At 50.9% G+C, this 20,614-nt stretch overlaps 1 protein-coding gene across 6 annotated transcripts in view; it reads right to left on the bottom strand.

Moving 5' to 3' along the window:
* LOC104860439 (U5 small nuclear ribonucleoprotein 40 kDa protein) overlaps window positions 1-20,614 on the bottom strand; it is a 93,727-nt gene that overhangs the window by 15,352 nt on the left and 57,761 nt on the right. For 4 of the 6 annotated variants that reach the window (XR_002025257.1, XM_019207125.1, XM_019207126.2 and 1 more), the window contains one exon: window positions 2,752-2,867. Coding sequence is in view for 5 of the 6 variants with exons in the window: in XM_019207125.1 (XP_019062670.1) it covers window positions 2,752-2,867 (116 nt within the window). In the remaining variant the exon portion in view is untranslated. Of the gene's footprint in view, window positions 1-2,751; window positions 3,419-20,614 lie in introns of those variants that run through there. The other 2 variants (XM_033767936.1, XM_033767938.1) reach the window with 1 other exon arrangement.

Below are 20,614 nucleotides of genomic sequence, written 5' to 3'. Positions count from 1 at the left end.
GGATGATGTCCAGCTGCACCCCTTCCCCTCCTCCAGGCGCTGCCAGCGGAGGGCGCTCTCTCCCCACAGTCACGGTGGATGCAGCAGGGCTGGGAACCTGCCCGTCTCGGCGCACCTGCTTTGCTCAGCCCCATCAGGGAAGGAGGTCCTTCAGGGCTGAGAGGGCTCAGAGCCTGCTCTGGACCAACGGGTGAGTCACGGAGCCCCAAAACGTATTCATTTCCACTTCCAGCCAGAGCATCTTCTGAGCATTAACACCTGGGGGTTCCTTCTTTCTTCAGATATTTCTCCAGTGCCTTTCGTGTGGCTCATCCTGAGAACTCTTTGGTGAGGACAGTAGACCCAGCTCCTGTCCTGGAGAGGACCGTCCTACCTCTTCTCTCCTGGGCAGACACCAGGAAGACAAAGCAACGAGGCCCGAGTCCTGGCCCAGACAGTGAGAAGAGAGGCAAGCGCCCTGCCACTGAGTTATGCCACACTTCACACCCACATCCCACGCCCGTGCAGATGGGAGACTGAGGCCCAGGAAAGCAGGAGAGCTAAGCCTCCAGCTGGTCTGCATGGAGCCAAGCCGCTGCGCTTCCTCAGCACACCCTGGGACTTGGTGATGGGCCAGTCTGTGTGCCCCCGGGTTTGGGAATCTCCCTCATGGCCCTGCTGGAGCGGCCTTTCGCTCCGGATGAGTTAATCCCCCACCCTCCTCCAGGAAGGTCCTCCTACCCAGCCCCAGACCAGATGCCATCTGTCGGTCCTCACGCCCTCCTGCTGTGGCCCTGCCCTCCACCTCAGCTGGGCCTGGGGGAGCCAGGGAGCAGCTGGTTACTACCTTCCACATAATTAGCCCTCAGAGACCAACTTGGAGCTGGGAGGGAGGCCCAGGACGGTCTCAGCAGGTCGATCTGGCCAGCCCCGGTCCTGTTGGGAAGCAGGGGCCTGGCCTCTGTCTCCATGGCAACCTCACCCCCCACCTCAGTGACCACTGACCCATCCCCACCCTTTCCCCAGTCGGGGGGCTCCGCAGGCTTCTTCTGGGCAGATCTGTCTCACTACACTTCTGAGCTGGCAGCTCCATTGTTAGAACTGCGTGCCTAGTAGTGGGCCAATTAACATATATCTACATTAATTTGCATAAATCTGGGGCTGTTCGGTCCAGGGTGCTGCTACGAGAGAAAAACCTAACAAAAATCCAAACTCTTTCCATCCCATTGGGCCTATCTCCACATCCACCATCTGGTCCAAACCTACAGTGTCCACAGGGGCGGGCTTTGGGCCAGTGACTCCGCGACTCAGTTTCCCCCTTGGGAGAGGACATGGGTGCACACCTTCAAGTGCTGCTGACAGGGCTGAGGAGTCTCCTAGATTTGCTTTCAGGGCCAGGCCTCCTCCCTGTCCCCAGGAGCCTGCTCCTTATGCCACTGCTTCCTACTTGGTTTTTGCCTTTCCTAATTTCTGGGTTCCAGCAAGAAGTGGATCAGAAGCTGGAAAGGCCAGCTTCGCAGTCTGACCTTGTGTCAACAGTGTCTCCTATGGCCTCTACCCTTCAGCAGGTGCATCCCGGGAAAAGAGGGCATCTGAGTGGGCTCAGACCCATCACCACCCACTCTGACAACCACAGACGACTTGGAGCAGTGTGGGGAGGCACTCGAGCCACGGTTCTGGTTCAGGTCTGGTACTCACCGCTTTGTGAGCTTTTGGTTTATCTTTGACACAAGCCTTAGTTTCCTCCTTTGTAAAATGGGGATAATGATGGCCTTCCCACTTCCTGGAGTTGCAAAACTTAAGTGAGATCAGGTAAATGAGATAATGTCGGTGCCTGGTGTAGTAAGCACTCCACATGTTAACTATTATTAAAGTTAGGATAATATGAGCTGGGCGTGGTGGCACACACCTGGAATCCTAGCCCCTGGGAGGCTGAGGCAGGAGGATGCTGTGAGTTCAAAGCCAGCCTGAACTACACAATGAATTCAAGGTCAGCCTGAACTATATTAGCTGGGCGTGGTGGCACACACCTGGAATCCTAGCCCCTGGGAGGCTGAGGCAGGAGGATGCTGAGTTCAAAGCCAGCCTGAACTACACAATGAATTCAAGGTCAGCCTGAACTATAAAGTGAGACCCTGTCTCAAAGAACAAACAAACAAAGGAATGAGAAAACTCTGGATGCAGAGTAACTTGTAGAGCAACTTGAGGTAGCTGCCCATGATGGAACCCAGTGTAGCCGCTTCTATGGGGCAGAGAAAGGACAGAGAGAAAGAATCACAAACTATTAACTTGATGGCTCCGGGGAGCAGGATTATAGGGCGTCCTTGAGATTCCACCAGATATTTCTGCAAGGTTTTTACCTTCAGGAGTAGCACTTTTATAAGAAACTAAGGTATTAGAAGAAGAAAGTGACGAGGTCTATTAGGGCCTGAGTGAAACCCTGCTCTGTGAATGGGGTGAGCAACTGTTTCGTTCGTGTTTGCCCAAGACCGTGGGGTCTCTTGGGGTGCAGTACATTCAGAGACAAAGCCCAGAAGTCCTGGGCCAGCTTTGGATGTGGGACAGTGTAGAGACAGTGTAGAGAGAGGGCAGCTCCAGAAGGTGGCAGGGATGGGCACGATGCCGCTGGACCTCAGGCCCCGTGTGTCTGGCAGTGGTCCCAGAAAGGCAGGGAAGGCCCAATGGGAGCAGGCACTTGCGGGGAGGCTGGGCTGGACGGGGTGGGGGGTGCCAGGGCCTTTCTGGGTAAGCCGGGGTCCACTCCCACTCTACCTCTGCCCATGTTGGCGAGCCCAGACTGCTGTGACCAAGGCAGGCTCCGGAGTGGGCAGTGCAGGCCTGGGAGGAAGGGAGAGCTGAGCACAAACAGGACCTCCCCGGAGATGCTGCTGCAGACAACAGAACATTTGGATAGAGAAAATGGTGATTATCAGATTCCCCGACTAAGCACAATGGGCGCTGTCATATAATTAAGCCAAAAACTTGCAGCAGAAAGCACCTTAGCGGAGCAGGCACTTAGAGCATTTATCATGGCAACGTTCAGAACTCCAGGAGCGGCTGGAGGGACGGAGGGCTGGGAGAGAGTAAAGAAAACCACGCGGAGTTAATGCCAGTCTTGAGCACGGCTGGGCTCCAGCCGGGAGCTCAGGAGTTAGCAGCCCAGGCTCTGAGTCAGGGAGACCTGGAATTATGCTCTAACTCACAGGTTTTGAAAAAGCCACCCAGAGGCTCGGTTTCCTCAGCTGTAAAATGGGAATAATGTTTACCTCCTGGCTTTATGTAAATAATGTAAAGAACTCTGGATATATCAGGTGTTGAACAAGTGATGGTGGGTTGGACAAACCATCTCCCCTCTCTGGAATTTACTTTCTTCTCATGGGCAAGAAGAGTTTTAAAGCCCTGTTTCTCTTTTTCTTTCTTTCTCCCCCCCACCTCTCTCTTTTGTTTTGTTTTTGGCAATACTGGGAGCTAAACCCATGGCCTTTGCACTGAGCTACATCCCCAACCCTTTATTTTTAGATAAAGTTTCAGTTGCCCAAGGTGGGCCCAAACTTGTGACCCTCCTGCTTCAGCCTCCTAGAGTGCTGGTATTACAGGTATGTTCCACCATGCCCACATGTCCTGTCTTCTTTACAGAGAAGTTGGAAGGTAAGTAAGATGACGGTTTGAAAACCAATAAATATACTAGAATGTGCTTTCTCAATAGTAAATTGCTATGCCCACACTGTCATTTATTATTAAAGTACTTATTGAATCATACTAAGTTTCATACTAAGGTAGGGTTTTGGTTTGGGGGGGGATTTTTTGTGGTATTAGGGATTGAAACTCAAGCTCTATGCCCAGCTCTTTGTAAATTTTGAGACAGTGTCTAATTTGTCCAGGCTGGTCGCATTCTTCCACGTAGTTAGGGTTACAGACAGGTGCCACTGTGCCTGGCCTCAAGTCAGACTCTTGCTGTTTGTTCCCCAAGAGCTCCACGGTGTATATTTCGTTTCGTTTTGTCTTTTGGTACCAGGGATCGAATTCAAGACCTTTCACTTGCAAGGCAGGTGCTGTGCCACTGAGCTAATTCCCCACCCCAACTTCATGGTGTATATTAAAAGTATGGCCACGCTGAGTGTGAACCCTATCTTTAGCATTACCAGTTGTGTGACCTTCAGCCAGATCACTTAACGTGTCTCTTCCTTAATTTTTTCATCTTTAAAATGGGGATGATAGGGCCGGGGATTTAGCTCAGAGGCACCATGCCTGCCTCACAAGCGTAAGGTCCTGAGTCGATCTCTGGTACCAAAGAAAAAAAAGGTGGGAGATGATGAACTTGGCCTGGAGACTCAGGTTTGTACTCCCAGCACTCTGGGAGGATGAGGCAAGAGGATGGCAAGTGTGAGCCCAGCTTGGGCAATTTAGCAACTTAGTGGGATCCTGTCTTAAAAAAAAGGGATGAAGCTAAGAGCAGCCAAGAGCACAGGTTCTGGGCTCATGGTGAAGCTGTCAGAGGAAATGTGTGTGAAAGGCTTGGAACCCTGCCTGGCTCACAGCTATGCAGGTGCTGGCGGTGGGGCTGCAGTGAGTCTGGGCCCAGAGCACCCTGTAGAGAAGGGGAGGGACCACGTCTGCCCTCCACACCTGCTCCACCCAACCTATCCAGTCCAGCAGCAGCCTGGCCCGTGGGTCATCTCGGTCATCTCTTGTTCTCATTCACCCAAGAAGCAGTCACCGACACTGACCCAGTGTCGGGTCTGTGCTGCCACCCAGGGGAATGGGGCCAGGTCTCACTGTGCAGCCCAGGCTGACCTTGAGCTCATTATGTAGTCCAGGCTGGCCTCGAACTCTAGGAGATCCTCTTGCCTCAGACTCCCAAGCCCTGGGATTATAGGCTCATGCCCAGCTCATCACTTTTTTTAGCACAGTCGTAGAGGTTCTAGCTAGGACAGTTAGACAAGAAAAAGAAACCAAAGTCATCCAGATTGGAAAAGAAGAAATAAAACTATTTGTAGCTGACATGATCTCCTATGTAGAAAAGGCTAAGCTATGAGAGCTAGTAAATTAGGTCAGCAAGGCTGCAGAATCCAGGATCAATATGCAAACATCATTTGTTATTTCTACACATTAGCAATGAAGAATCCAAAGATGAAAATAATTTCATTTACAATAGCATCAAAAGGAAGAAAATACTTAGGATAAATTTCTCTAGGGATAGACCAGGCATAGGGGATCATGCCTGTAATCTCAGTACGCAGGAGGCTGAGCCAGGAGGATCAACAGGCGAGATCAGCCTAAACTACACAGTGAGACCCTGTCTCAAAAACAAAGTTGAAGTATTCAGGACAGTGTAGGTCAGGCACTGTGTCTTTAGATAAATAGAATAAAAGAGTCCAAAAATAATCACTCCACTCAGTGGAGTTCGTCCTTTCAACGAATGGCAAGGGGACAACTAAAGAGATGTCCACGCCCGAAGGAATGAAGTTCGACTCCTATCTCCTCCCATATCTTAAAGTTCACTCAAAATGTATCAAAAACCTAAATGGAGGAGGCAAAACCGTAAAAACATTCTTAGAAGAAACACGCCTAAGTCTGCATGACCGTGGATCAGGCAACCATTTCTCAGTGATAAGACTGAAAGTCCAAGGAGCCAAAGGAAAAGCAGATTAAGACCGACAGCATGGAAAGGGAACTTCTGTTACAGCAAAGGATATGATCAAGAAAGGGAAGAGCCAAGCCACGGAATGGAAGATACTTGTAAATCATACATCCAGTAAGGGTCTGGGATCCAAATACATAAAGAACAGTCATGTTCCACCAACCACAAGCTTCAGACTTCCTACATTTAACTTAACCATCATCTTTCTTTCTTTCTTTCTTTTTTTTTTTTTTCGAGAGAGGGTCTCACTACGTAGTTGAGACCGACCTGGAACTCACTATGTAGCCCAGGCTGGTCTCGAACTCACAGCGATCCTCCTGCCTCAGCCTCCCGAGTGCTGGGATTACAGGCGTGCACCACCACGCCTGGCCACAATCATCTTCTAAAACATCTTCACAATCCTCTACTAAAACTTTCATTATTGGCAAGGTATCATTTCTTTCTTTTTTTTTTTTTCGAGAGAGGGTCTCACTACGTAGTTGAGACCGACCTGGAACTCACTATGTAGCCCAGGCTGGTCTCGAACTCACAGCGATCCTCCTGCCTCAGCCTCCCGAGTGCTGGGATTACAGGCGTGCACCACCACGCCTGGCCACAATCATCTTCTAAAACATCTTCACAATCCTCTACTAAAACTTTCATTATTGGCAAGGTATCATAAATATCACTGCAAAAAAAAGCAAAACAAAAACACCAAATATATAAAGAACTTTCATTCATTAATAAAATGATAAATAACCCAATTTAAAAATGGGCAAAGACTTTGAACAGAAATTGTTCCAAAAGTATACTAATAAGCACATGAAAATATGCTCAAAAATATTAATCACTGGAAATTGCAAATCAAAACCACAAGATACACTCAGACCCAGTAGGACAGCTATAATCAAAAAGACAGATACTAAGCTGGGTGGGATGGTACACACCTGCAACCCCAGCAATCCAGGAGCCTGAGTAAGGCAGGAGAACAGCAATCCAAGCCCAGCCTGGGCAGTTTGCTGTAGCAACACCATGTCTCAAAATTTAAAAGTATAAACCGGGTGTGGTGGCGCACACCTGTAACCCCAGCACTCGGGAGGCTGAGGCAGGAGGACAGCTGAGTTCGAGACCAGCCTGGGCTACATAGTGAGTTCCAGGTCAGTCTCAGCAACATAGTGAGACCATCTCAAAAACTAAAAAAATAAAAAATAAAAAATAAACTGTCCCCAAAACAAGCAAAAGAAAAATTTGTACACAAACACCTACACCAGCATCATTCATAAAAGTCCAAAAGCCCCTCACCTCATGGATAAACAAACTATGATACGTTGCTACAGTAAATTATTATTAAACCACAAAAATAAACAGTGCTGATACATCCTATAACTGGATGCCTCTTAAAACATTGCAGTAAGTGAAATAAGCCAGATACATGCTGTGTAATTCCACTTATATGAAACGTCCAGAATAAGCAAATCTTATTTGGAGACAGAAAGTGGATTAGTAGCTGCTATGGGCTAGCAGCTAGGGGGGATGGGGAGTAACTGCTCATAGATTCAGGTCTCTTTTTTAGATGATGAAGATATTCTAGAATTAGTGGTGAGGGCTGTACAACTCTGTGAATGCACTAAAAGCCATGGAACTGTGTACTTTATTGAGTTAGCTGTGTTGGTGGACTGAACCCGGGACCTCTCACTTATCCTAAGCACACACTCTACACCCCGGACCCACGGAGTGTGCCTTACAGCAGAGAGCTGTACAGAACGCGCCCATGGCTTGGTGCGGCAGGGCCACAGGCTGAGCAGGAAAGCAGGCTGGGAGTGGCCCCTGGGGACCGAACATCACGCTGGAGGTGTCAGGCACCTACTTTGGGGAATCAAACAAGAGTTGGAAGGTCATTTTCCCCGGCCAGGACACTTGAGTGACCTGATGCATGGGTGAAGGAATCCCATTCCCTCACTTACTTGGTGGCCTCTGGTACTAAGGTGCCTGAGAAGGAAACACTGACTGGAAACCGGCCTCCCTGCTATGGCAACAGCAGCCACCCCTGCCTGCTCCTCCTTCTGACCCAAAGCCAGGCAGGGAAGTCTGCCCAGCGACAGCCATGGCGTCAGGAGTCAGTGGGCAAAGGGGCCGGGCAACCTTGGGATCCCCTACAATTTCCGGTCCCAGCCTCCGCTTCTCCTTCCAAGGGAGGATTCACAGCAGCCACCAACATCTGGACCATGGTGCAAGCCGGCCTGGGCTGTGGAATCATCAGCTCTGTGGGACTGGTGAGGACGCCAAGGCTCTGCAGGGTCAGGGGCCAGCAGCCTGGTCTTCTCCTGCCACCGGCTAAAGGGTGTGAAGGGATCAATGAGAGGCGCGAGTGTCACTTTTATGATAATCCTATGTTGGGGTGGGGCCAGTGCTCTGTTCTGACCTGGCCAGAGGGGTCATTTGCAGCCCCTGAGCACAGCCCGGTAACAAGAGATGGGGGAGAAGGGGTGCGCAGACCCCAGTGACTGGGCCCGATGTGCTCTGAACTTGAGCACAAGCACTGAGGACAAGGGCTACAACTTTGAGTGCACTGACTCGCGCCAGGCTTTGTGCCAAGCACTCGGTGTGCACCGTCTCATTTAGTCCTTGTAGTACAGCCGAGGGGCAGGGCAGACCCACCCTTCCGTGGAAAGCAAGCTTTAGCTCAAATCTCAGGGCTGCAGACAGCCGCACACCAGGAGGTCTGACCCCAGAGCCTAATCTCTTAGCCAGACACCCACAGGCTCCGCCACAGCTCCCCTCTGCCCTCCCCTGGGCAGGCAGAAAGATTGAAAGGGAGGTCAGAGAGGAGCCTAGGGAGGAGTGGAGCCGTGGCCCTGGGCCAGGAGCTGGGAGAGCCCGTTGGAGGAGGTGGTGGCCTTGGGCAGACAGGGGCAGGAGAGAGGGGGAAGGGAAGGCCTGGCTTCTAGGACCCATTATGTGCTATGCTGAGCAGAGATCAGTATAGGAGGCGCCTGACCCCCAAAATGACAGGAAGAGGTAATAAGACCCAACACTTATATGCCACGCATCTCTCCAGTGCTTAGAAAGGCTTGATTCACTTACTCTGCACAGAAACAATCCAGGCACACACTCGGGTATCTGCACATAGGAAACTGAAGCACAAAGTCACTTGCCTGAGGCCACCAGGCTGACAGAGATTTGCACCTGGTCTCTGGCCCTAGAGTCCATGCACTGGCCAGACTCGCTACCCTACCAGGACAGTGGGCAGCCCTTTCCCATGGCGAATGAGCCTTTCCTGAGCTCTTGGGTGCCAGCAGGTCTGAGCCTCCCCTCCTGGGGATGTCTGTGGCATTAGGATTTATGCAGCAGCACCTCCTACACTGTGGGCCCTTGCCACTACTCCTCACTAACCCCAGCCAAAAACTGGGGGCCACAGGGAAAGTTCACCTGCAGATTCTTGCCCACAGTTGTCCAGAATTGGGTACACTGGGGACAATTTCTTCCCCTTTTCTGGGATAGCATATTTTGCTCAGGTTATTATTTTTTTTTCCTTTTTTGAGACAGGGTCTCACTATGTAGTTGAGGCTGACCTGGAACTCACTGTGTAACCCAGGCTGGTCTCGAACTCACAGCGATCCTCCTGCCTCAGCCTCCCAAGTGCCGGGATTACAGGTGTGCGCCGCCACGCTCGGCTTTGCTCAGGTTGTTCTTTTGTCTGGAATCACACATACTCAGCCTCCATCTCTCCCAGAAGTGACATCAGTCTTCTTTCTAGCACAGTCCTTGAAGGGTCCCAATGCCAGGCTCTCTGTCCTCTCCCAGAGCAGTGTGGAAAGGAGTCAAGCACTGGCCATAAGATCCCCTCCCCTCAGTTTCCATGTACAACAAAGGGGGGGAGGATCCCGAGAGAGGCTCTTGGGGACCCTCCCTGCATTCCAGGGTTCTGTGCTGGGAGGACTACGGGCTTCACAGACACATCTGCCCACTAAGCACTGGTGATGATGACTTCTACAGGCCGTAATCAAGGCAGCCAGGATTTTCTAAGCTTTAACTGAGTGCCAGGTGCAATGCTGAGCGCTCTTCACGTCTTCTCTCACTGAGTTCTCTCGGCGGCTCCGAGACGTAGGTTATGATCATCTCCACTCTGCAGATGAGGAAATGAGGCTTGGGGAGGCATGAAACCACTGCTGCTCAGGCTCCTGGGGAAGAACAAAGGCAGAACTCCCAGGCCCGCAGCTTCTTCTTTTGCAAGGTGGGGAGATCCTGCCACCCCGGTTGCAGCTGGAAGGGTGAGAGCTGATCACACACATCAAGCATCGGCCTAGCAGGCCTGAGAAACCGTCTCCACACCCTCCCAGGCTCCACTTCCCAGCCTACGAGTCCTGTCACAGCTGACAGCTACATGTGAGTCTCAGGCTGGACCCGAGACAGCCTCTCACTTCAGCATCAGATCCCTGTGTCTCTGGTGGCCCATCTTGGGGACGACAGCTTGGGGACAGCAGTCTACTCAGATGGCTCATGGGGTTGCTGGCCGGACAGGTGGTGACAGGCTGAGAAGCTGGCAGTGCCTGAGGCCGATCAAGCAGCAGGGGAGACTCTTCTGCACCTGACCCCTGCATCCAGACCCTGCTCTTTAACACTTGGGTGCTTTCAGGAGTAGGGCAAACAGCCAGGCGCGGTGCTGCATGCCTGTACACTTAGGACTTGGGAGGCTGAGGCAGGAGGATTGCCATGAGTTTGAGCCTAGCCTGGGCTTCATAGTGAGTTCAAGGCCAGCCTGAACTACACATTGAAACCTGTCTCAAAAAAAAAAAAAAGACTAGGGCAAGAGCACCAGTGGAGGCTACACATCACGTGCCGAAATAGTTAAGAACTATAATAACCAAGACAACTAACTCTTAAACAAAATATGTTCTGTCCTCCTTCTTATACCTACTGGTCTGGACAGCCAGGCTAGAAATTTCAATTTCTCTGACTGCTTGGAGTTTGGTGCCAGAAGACAGTTGAATCTTTGGACATTTGGGAAAGCCAGGCCAGGTGACACTCATATTTCGGGTGGGGGGGGCTCAAGAACACACATCAGCAACAGACACACACACACACACACACACACACACCCAGCAGTCAGCTTGCTCTCCAGAGTCCAAGTGTGAACATACCAGCAATACAACCTCTCCTATGGAGAAGGCCCAGCAGGTCTTGTAAGTGGACCTGGAGCTGTCTGGACAGGGGCTCTGGGGGTCTCAGTATCTCCAGTGGGGTTTAGATGGGAGGGTGTAGCAAAGGGCGTGTGGGTATGGCCCCCTATCACTGGCACTACCAGGCTCCCTGCAAGCGGGGTGTGGTATCCACTGTGAGCAACCTGTGAATGCTCCCAGAGGGTGCAGGGATTGGGATGAACGTCAGGAAATCAGGTTCTGATCCCAGCTCTGTCCGGTGCCGCCTGTGACCCAGTGAATCCTCTCATGCCCTGTCTGCTTCTCTCCAAGGCTTAAGGTGCAGAGTGATAGCAAGAAGCCTTCCGGAAGGGCTCTGGACTTACCAGCACAGCCTGCTCAGCTCTACCCTGACCACTACAGGTCTCTGAGAAGCCCTGTGTGATGCCACATTGCTTACTGGCTTCCTGCCTGCCTCTTAAAAGCACACCCAAGTGTGATCGCTGATGGCACTGGAATCCTCCAAGGGCAGCACCAGTTCCTCCCTCACTCCGCACCTCAGCCCCTGCAAAGTGCTCGGTGCAGTGAGAACCCAGTGGATGTCTGACTGCCTGAATGGACTGGCAAGCCTTGTGGTTAGTCACTTGCCTCCACCTGCCTGGGGTTCCCTCAAGCACCGCCCCTTCACCGAGTGCCTTCGGAAGGCCACGCTCCATGCCTGGCTCTCAGACACTGTACCAGGCTTCAGTGAGCTCACAGACCAGGGACAGGGATTCCATGTAGAACCGAGAGCAGAAATGCAACAGCACAATGTCTGCGGGCTGCGGGGGGCGAGGGCAAGGTGCTTACGGAGGAAATGATGAAGGAGCTGGCCTAAGAGATGGAGAGGGGAAAGCACTATGGAGGCAGAAAAGCAATGCAGCTGGGACAGTAATCCCAGCACTCGGACTGCTACGAGTTCGAGGCCAGCCTGGGCTACACAGTGAGTTCAAAGCCAGCTCAAGCTACATAGTGAGATCCTGTCTCAAAAAAACGAAAATAAAGGCTTGGCGTAGTGGCGCGTGCCTGTAATCCCAGCACTCAGGAGGCTGAGGCAGGAGGATCATTGTGAGTCGAGACCATCCTGGGCTTCACAGTGAGCTCCAGGTCAGTCTCAACTACATAGTGAGACCCTGTCTCAAAAAACCAAAACCAAAACCAAAAAACACACACAAAAAAGAGCAAAGTACCAGAGCAGGCATATTTTCAGTGTCCCGCTGTAGAGACCAGTGTGGTCCTCAATCACAAGCAGCAACACCTGTTAACTTCATTAAAAAAGCATATTCTGGGCTGGAGGTTTAGCTCAGTGGCACCAGCACCTACCTGGCAAGTACAAGTTCCTGAGTTTGATCCCTGGTTCCCCCCCTACCCCCCAAAAAAGTCTAGGAGTATAGCTCAGTGTGAAGGCCCTGAGTTAATCCCCGGTACTGGAAACAAGCAAATTCTTTTTGTTTGTTTGTTTGTTTTTGTTTTTGTTTTTTGAGACAGGGTCTCACTATGTAGTTGAGACTGACCTGGAACTCACCATGTAGCCCACGCTGGTCTCGAACTCACAGTGATCCTCCTGCCTCAGCCTCCTGAGTGCTGGGATTACAGGTGTGCACCACCATGCGCGGCAGAAAAAAACAAATTCTGAGTGTGGTTGTGCATGCCTGTAACCGAGGCCCTCTGGGAGGCTGAGGCAGAAGGATCACAAGATCACAAATTCAAAGCCAGTTTGGGTAACTTAGTGACTTAGCAAAGCTGTCTCAAAATTAAAAATAATAAAGGGCTAGGGGTGAAGCTGCGTGTGAAGGCCCTGGGTTCATTCCCTGGTAACACAAATTCTAGAGCCCCAGCCCAGACCTGCTAAATAAGAAACTCTGGGGAGAGGTCTAGAAGTGTGGCTCTTTTTTTTTTTAGTTTATTGGTACATTTTGGGTACACAGTATATAAGTGTGCTCTTTAGCAAGCCCTCCAAGTGACTCTGACACTGCGACTTTAGGCTTCATTGGGCAGGGAAGGAGGGGAGGCAGGATCAGCACTGTGCTTTATTGAGGTCACTCAGTTCCAGGGCAGTCAGCAAGGGGCTGGCACAGGCTCAAATCTGAAAGTTGGTATCTGTGGATGTCACCTCCAGCTGGACACAGCTGCTGCAGAACAATGCAGCTTCCCATGCGAAAGGGAAGGGGCCACTGGGAAGGCCATGATGCCTGCTGGGCACAGGGTCTGTTGCCAAGGTGACCACCTGTCACTTGGAGAAAGGGGATAGGGTCCCGCAGAGGGGGCCCTGGTTGTCATAGCAACCTCCCCTCAGGTGGGGCAGAGCAAGAGAAGAAGGAAAGAAGGCTGGTCGTCCCCAGGTACTTCGCTCTCATTCCCAGGACAAAGCCCACTCACCCTACAGCCCTAAATTCCTCCTCTGACTCCAGCTGGCCACCATCCTCCTGTCCCCATCATGAAGTCACAGCCTGGGCTTCCTTAGCGTAGCAGGTGACCCTCCTCTAAGAAGCCAGAGCCTCCTCTCTGCCAGGCCTTCCCCTTCCTTTGCCAAGGCTGCTGCAACCCACCTGGGGGTGGTGAGCCCGACTGGTGGAGGGACCTTCCCATTCTGCCCTCAGCTGGCACAGGGTGCCTTCTCTCCCATCTGGAAGGAAGGGCACCCCAAACAGCCTCCCAAGACCCTCCACAAGAAAGGTCCAGAAACGATGGCCCAGCTTGAGCATCAGGATGGGGAAATTCAAAGTTCAAGCAGTCTGAAGTGAAAAGGCCGGGGCTAGAGGTGTGCACCAACAGTGTTGACCCGGGCAGGCTTCATCGTGTCTCAAGCCCGCGTCCTCGTTGGCACATAAAACACAATATCTACACAATGGTTATCTACCCCTGGGATCACCACAGGATCAAAAGTCAAAATGCACCTGCAGGAGAAGCAGAGGAGTGCCTAGCATCCCAGCACTTAGGAGGCTGAGGCAGGAGGGTCATAAGTTCAAGGGCAGCACAGGCTACACAGTGAGTTCAAGGCCACAGTATCTCAAAAACCCAAAAAAAACCTAACTTGCTATTATTGTTAGTTTTACTATTAATCAACTGGCAATGAATGGAGTCCTACCCGGTAAATTGGTTCCCCGGGGAATTTATATTTCCTCTAGTCCTTGCAGTTTTCATTCACTACAGTCCACTAAATGGACACTTGCAGGAAAGCAGGAGCCACGTGGTTTGAGTTTTCCTATAGTACTTGGTCTAGGCTCAGGCCAGGAGCACCCAGGAAGCTTCGTGCGAAGGGACCTGGGGTCTTCTCTAGAAGCCCCCCTTGCAGCCTCTAGGGAGAGGTCCTTACGCCCCACCCTGGATGGGGCGGGTCCAGGTGTCAGTGTCTCCATGGGACAGCATGAGCTGAGTGGCAGCTACAGGGAAGCCCCAGCCACCCTCCTCCCCGCTGAGAGCTGATAACAGGAGTGGTTCTGATCATGCTCTAATTGCTTTCTTCCAGGATGCTTCTCCGGAGCCAAGGAGTTCAGAGTTCATGAATAAATGAAGAGGGAGGAAGTGGGAAGGGATGTTGTTCATTGATCCACAAATCTCTGCGTGCCAGTGTCTGCCCCACAAATGCTTGGGCATACAGCAGTGTGAAGGGTTTTTCTCGTCTTTTTTTTCCCTTTCAGCACTGGAGATCGAATCCAGGTCCTTGCACATGCTCAGCAAATGTTTTACTCCTAAGCTACATCCTCAGCCCTTTTTTTTTTTCTTAAATTTCTTTGAGACAAAGTCTCATGTAGTTGCCCAGGTTGGCCTGGAACTTGCAATCTTCCTGCCTCAGCCTCCCATGCAGCTGGGATTTCAGGTATGTACCACAAGTCTCAGGTATGCAGTTTTGAACACATACAAACAAGCACACACATGCCCCTTCCCCCCAGTTCCTCTCTCCCTGTGCAACAGACTAGAAGGTGTAAGAGGAAGATCCCAGAAGAGACCTAAATTGGCCTTGGGTCCCAGTCTTAAATTACTCCTGACTTGCACTGTAGTCTTGGCAGTCACACACAGACTGTCTGTGGGCTTCAGTTTTCTCAGCTAGTCAGGGTGTAAGTGACATCAGATGGTCGGTCTCAGAAAACCCTCCCTTAGGCTAGGGATGTAGCTCTGTGGCGCTGCTCTGGCAAGTGCAAGGTCCTGAGTTTGATCCTGGTACAAAAAGAAAGAAAGGAAGGAAGGAAGGAAGGGGAAAAGAAGGGAAGGGAAGGGAAGGGAAGGGAAGGGAAGGGAAGAAAGAAAAGAAAAGAAAAGAAAGAAAAGAAAGAAAGAAAGAAAGAAAGAAAGAAAGAAAGAAAGAAAGAAAGAAAGAAAGAAAGAAAGAAGAAAGAAAGAAAGAAAGAAAACCCAACCTTTCACATGTAGGGGAAAACACGCAGCTAGAATGAGTCCTGAGCTAGGCTCACCTGAGCCAGGTGAGCACTGGCCCCCGAGACTGTGCCTCCATCTGATGCCTCACCCTCTAAGAAACACAGGCTGGAGGGATGCCCACATTTGGTGCCACCTCCGTGAGACCAGGACACCTGGTGGTCAGATGCCTGCTCTGCCACCTGCAGGCTGTACGGACCTGGGCAAGGCACTCTTTGTCTTTATTCTTGCAATACTGGAACCAATTGATTTTTTTCCAATACCAGGGATCAAACGCAGGATCTTGCACTTTCAAGGCAGGCACGGTGCCACTGAGCTAAATCTCTGGTCCTGAAGATAAAATCAAGAATCTTCATACTCAGCTACATCCCCAGTTTTTTTTTTAATCTTATTTTTTATTTTGAGACGAGGTCTCACTAAATCATGAATTTGCCTGCGCTGAATTTAAACGTAGCAATCCTGACTCAGCCTCCCAGAGTGCTGCGATTACAGGCGTGTGAGATCACAGCCAGACCTTTAAGCTTCTTGAACTTCAAGATGCTCCTTGTGTCGAGCGGAAGCGACAGGGGATGTGCTGTGAAGGGTCACTGAGGGTATTAGTAGTTGGAGTCCTGTGCCTGGCACAGAGTAAGCATTTGATAAGTAGGAGCTGTGACTGCTAACACTGCCAACAGCTCTGCGGGGGACAGACTGCCGGGTGCATTACAGAGGAAGAAAATGAGGCACAGGACTGAGCTGAGGCTCGGTGGCGGCGGAGTACACGCCTAGCATGAGCAAGCCCCGGAGCGATGACAGAGGTGGCTTGCCCAGCACCATGTGTGTGATCCACCTGTGTCCCCAGGGGCTGGCATACAGTAGGTATCCATAAATAATGCTCTAAATTACAGAGAAGTGGAGAAAAGCGCACAGAACAAGTCCTGTTTGTACTGTCCAAGGCAGAGGATGGGCTGACGGAAGAAGTGCAGCAAAATTTCTCTCAAGGTCACAGTGAAATGCTGGGTTTGAGGGACCCCAGGACTCCTTGCCTCCTAAGATGGAGATTGAGATCCTTATTATTATTCTTATTATTTTGGTATGTACTTATTTATTTTGGTTTTCTGAGACAGGGTCTCGCTATGTATTCCAGGTTGGTCCTGAGCTCACTTCGGAACCCACACTGGCCTCAAGCTCACAAGGATTCTTCCTACTTCAGCCTCCTGAGTGCTGGGATTACAGGTGTGCACCACCACAGCCACCCAGTATGTGCTTTTTGAAGGAAAATTATGAATACTTTAACTCTGATTTTATTTTATTTTTCAGAGGGTACGGGAGTTTTATTGGCAAGAACAGCTCCTGGCTTTCCAGGAGGGCTCCCAAGTGGTGGCCCGTGAAGGAAATATTTTTATTTCTTCACGACTTCCATTAAGAAGCCAAAGTGAGCAAGCATGGCTTTGGCATCTGCCAGGCTGCCCTGGCACTGCCTTGCTGTATGACCCTGGGCAAAGGCCTTTGATTTTCAGAGCCTTGGAGTCCTCATCTAGGGAATGGAAATGGGATCACAACATTCCACTGCTGTGAGGGTGACAGAGAGGGCACATGTGAAGTCATATGGCTTTGGGGCCAAGGAGGTGCTAGCCCTGCCCCACCTAGCGTAACAGCTCTGGGCCTCAGATTCTGCTCCCGTATCAGAGGGAAAATGGCTGGGGACAGAGCTCAGCGGTAGAGTGCTTGCCTAGCATGTGTGAGGCCCTGGCTTTGATCCCCAGTACCACCAAGAAAAGATTATAACTGCTTGCCACACACACGAGGTTCACCAAGCAGACTGCAGTGAAGGTGCCTAAGCTGCTCTAGGTACTGCGGAAACAACAGTATGAAGTGCGTCCGAAGTGCTCAGGAAATCTCGTCTGTTAGGCAACGGCCATGTGCAGAGATCCCAAGGTCTATTTTACATATGGGCAAACAGAGAGAACAAGGACTTGCCCAAGGTCACAGAGCTAGTGCTGTGCAGATCCAGGCCCATCTGGAAACCAGGTGTAGCAGGGACTCTGCTCCAGGAGTCTGAGATGCTCGAGTGGATAAGCACAGGGCCTCCCACAGCACCTGGGCCACACTGTGCTACAGGCCCGAGGTCTCTGGAGGGGCAGAAGAGCTCTTCCTGTGCTGCCGGTGGCTCCCAGGCTGGCTTGTCCAGTGAAGTGTGTCAGAGGACAGGGAGGGCTGACCTGCCTTCCTGTCCCACCTGGCTGGCCCCTCCACTCCGGGGCTGGCTGCAGAGGCCTTGGAAACAATCCAGGGGCCCGGGACCAGAACACCACGTGTCAGCTTTGTATGGTGGTGGCAGGCTTGTCTCCATGGCAACCGTGCAGTGTGAAGGCATCCTGGCATCATTAGGGAGCGCACTGAGTAGTATAAACAGAGGCTGCAGTAGATTACACGCCTATTATGAGCAGTCTCAGGCTCTGAGCACTGGTAATTATGCCTAATTGTGCATTTAATTGTGTAATTGAAAACCCACATCTCTGGTTCAGGCTGGGGCTGCAGAACCTACCCCCTCCCAAAAGAAAAGAAGGTTAAGAGCCAATTCTCACTCTGGAAATCTCAGGGCTGCATTTCCTCCTTGGGCATGGGATGGCTAGAGTGGGCAAGGGGGGTAAAATGCCTGTACACTTCCATTTCCTGCTTCCTGAGCCAAGGGCTCAGCCAGGCCTGTGGTTTGGGGTAGGGGTGGGAAGGAGCAGGCTAAAGGCACACAAAAATGTCCATACTTTTCATTATTCACAACAAATACCATTTTGTGCTATTGGCACTGTGCTCTCAGGACTAGAACCACTTCTAGTGGTTCCAGGGACCTGGGTCATCCTTTGGTTCTTCATATTACGTGTCCCAGTAGTCACTCAGCCTACATACAAACCCTCAATCACTGCCACTGGCAGGAAAATCACCACCTCGTTCTCAGCCCCTGCCCTGCAGAGCCTCTGGAGAGTTTGAGAAATGTTGGAGTTCAACATCTTCCTCCAACATCTCACCTCAGACTGGGGAAATAAGGCCCAGAGAGTGGCAGGCCAGCACAACGTTACACAGTAAGTGAGCACCAAGGCCCTAGGATTTTCTGCCTTGCATCTTAGGGCATGTTTTATACCCTAAGATGACTCAGCACCCAAAACGGTGCCTGGCATTTTGTGGGTGCTTCATAAACACTTGCCAAATTTGACTCTGCGTAGGATTAGCGGGTGGCAATTCTTACCCTCTGACCCCAGAGGATTAGGCTTTCTAGAGTTCAGGCTTTCTAGAGTTTGCTGGTTCAGAGGTTAGTGATGGGCCCGGACCTCCCAGCGCCAAATGTCTGTGGTCTGAGATTGATTTTTAATCAAATGTGTCACAATGTGCATTTGGATGGGGACAGTGCAGACACTCACAGAGACAGAAGAGTGGTCACCTGAGTCCCTGATAACCCAGCACCCAGGTGTGAAGCACTGGGCGGGTCATCAGAGGCAGAAGTCCTCCCTCTCCCCAGGTCCTCATACCCATCTGTCACCACTGCCTGCAGCCAGGTGGGACACAAGGTAGTGACTCTGACTTCCTCCTGGGAAGGAGGGAACTCACTGCTGGTTCAGGGCTCGAAGAGTCCTTTGAGATCATGAGACCAGCCTGTGCTCCCCTAGCAAAGACTCCCTCTTAGTGAGTGCCAGAGGTCTCCCTGCATTATATTAGGTCACACGAATTACAGTCCTGAGAGGCAGTGATGTCATTATTCCCATTTTACTGAACAAGGAACAGCAAGGTGAAGGCCACAAGGATTAAGCAGAACTTCTGCTCCCTCTTGGCCTTGCACTGGTTGGGGATTTAGATTTATAGAACCTCCGCTCCCGTATTTTGGGCACTCAGGAATGGGAATCCTTTATGTGCTCCTGCTCTGCATATCTTATCTCAATGGAGCCTCCCCAACAACCCCACAGCAGATTACCCTGATTTCAAAACATGCAGGTGGGGGTCTGGGGATTTAGCTCAGTGGTTCCACTGCCTGCCTCACAAGCTCAGGGTCCCCAGTTGGATCCCTGGTACCAATGAATGAATGAACGAATGAATGAATGAATGAATGCAGGTGGAACCTCAGAGAGGTTAAGGGCCTTTGCCCAAAGTCATCCAGAGAGGGCTGGGGATTTAACTCAGTGGTTCCGCTGCCTGCCTAGCAAGCACAAGGAACCAAGTTCGATCCCTGGTACAAAAAACAAACAAACTAAAAAACCCCCACAAACAGACCAAAGTCATCCAGAGAGAAAGTGGCAGAGGTATAACTCAAATCATGACCTGATCCCAAAGCCCAGGCTCTTGCTACTTGGCACCCTTATTGCTGCATACGCCAGCTCTTTGAGGGGCAGGGCTTGGAGGCCAAGGCCACCTGTTAACACCACAGTGCGGTAAGTGTGAGCTGAGATTAGGCAGGATACCTAAAGCCTCAGGTGCTCGGTCTCCATCCCACTGGTAGAAACATGTATCCCAGGGGGGTTCGCTTTGCTGCCTGAGCCTCCCTCAGTCTCTATATCAGTGCCACGGCTAAGGTGCTGGGACTGGGCTTAGTGGGCCCAGAGACAGCTTCACCCCCATGTCCTGGAACTAGCATTTTATTTTACTTTATTTTGGTACCAGGGATTGAACTCAGGACCTCATGCTTGCCAGGATGGAACTACTTTTTTAAATGACATCTTTGGTGTCAGCCTGCCCTTCTGTTACCCACCTCTCCTTCAAAACAGAGGACAAAACATGTCCCAGTGATCAAAGCTGCCTATCTCTACTTGGTCCAGATTTTACAACAATTGTTCTCAAATCCTGTGCCTCAATGACATATCTGAGGCCCAGACTGCACCTCCTGTTTCTTTAGTAACATATCGGTTCACTCTTTTGAGGCTCAGTGTGTCCACCCGTCAGTGGGCACAAAACCCATTTCTACCTCATAGAGTTGTTATGTCTGTTGGTGAATTGTCCAAACAGATCAGTTTCTTCCATGCACTGTAGTCCCCTTAAGCTCAGCATAAATTTGAGGTGGGCAGAGATAGCATGCCAATAGCAGTTTGGGAGAGCTGGCACCTAGAAACATACTGTGGCTGGTGAACAGTTTGATTTTTCTACCTACTTCCTCATTCTATACCTAATATTTATTTAGCCATGGATAAGCCAAACAGGATCAAGAAACAAGTTATATAAATGCCTAGCACAGTGGCATCAAACAGGGCATTATTATTTCCCACGAAGCTCCATATTCTCCACCTAAGAAGAGTTAGCCAGGTGTGGTGGTTCAAGCCTATAATCCCACCACTCTGGAAGGCAGAGGAAGGAGGATCTCAAATTCAAATCCAGTTTGGGCAATTTAGCCACTCAGTGAAACACAATTAAAAAAAAAAAGTTGAGGGTGTGGCTCAGCGGTGTCCATTTATTTGCCTATCAGGATTCCTAGCAGAGAGAGGAGAGGAGAGGGGAAGGGGAGGGG

The sequence above is a fragment of the Fukomys damarensis genome, unplaced genomic scaffold (assembly GCF_012274545.1).
Source record: "Fukomys damarensis isolate Sample0158 unplaced genomic scaffold, DMR_v1.0_HiC HiC_scaffold_23, whole genome shotgun sequence".
Taxonomy (NCBI): Eukaryota; Metazoa; Chordata; class Mammalia; order Rodentia; family Bathyergidae; genus Fukomys; species Fukomys damarensis.
Note: the sequence above shows the minus strand (reverse complement) of the source record. Positions and strands in the feature narration are given on the sequence as shown.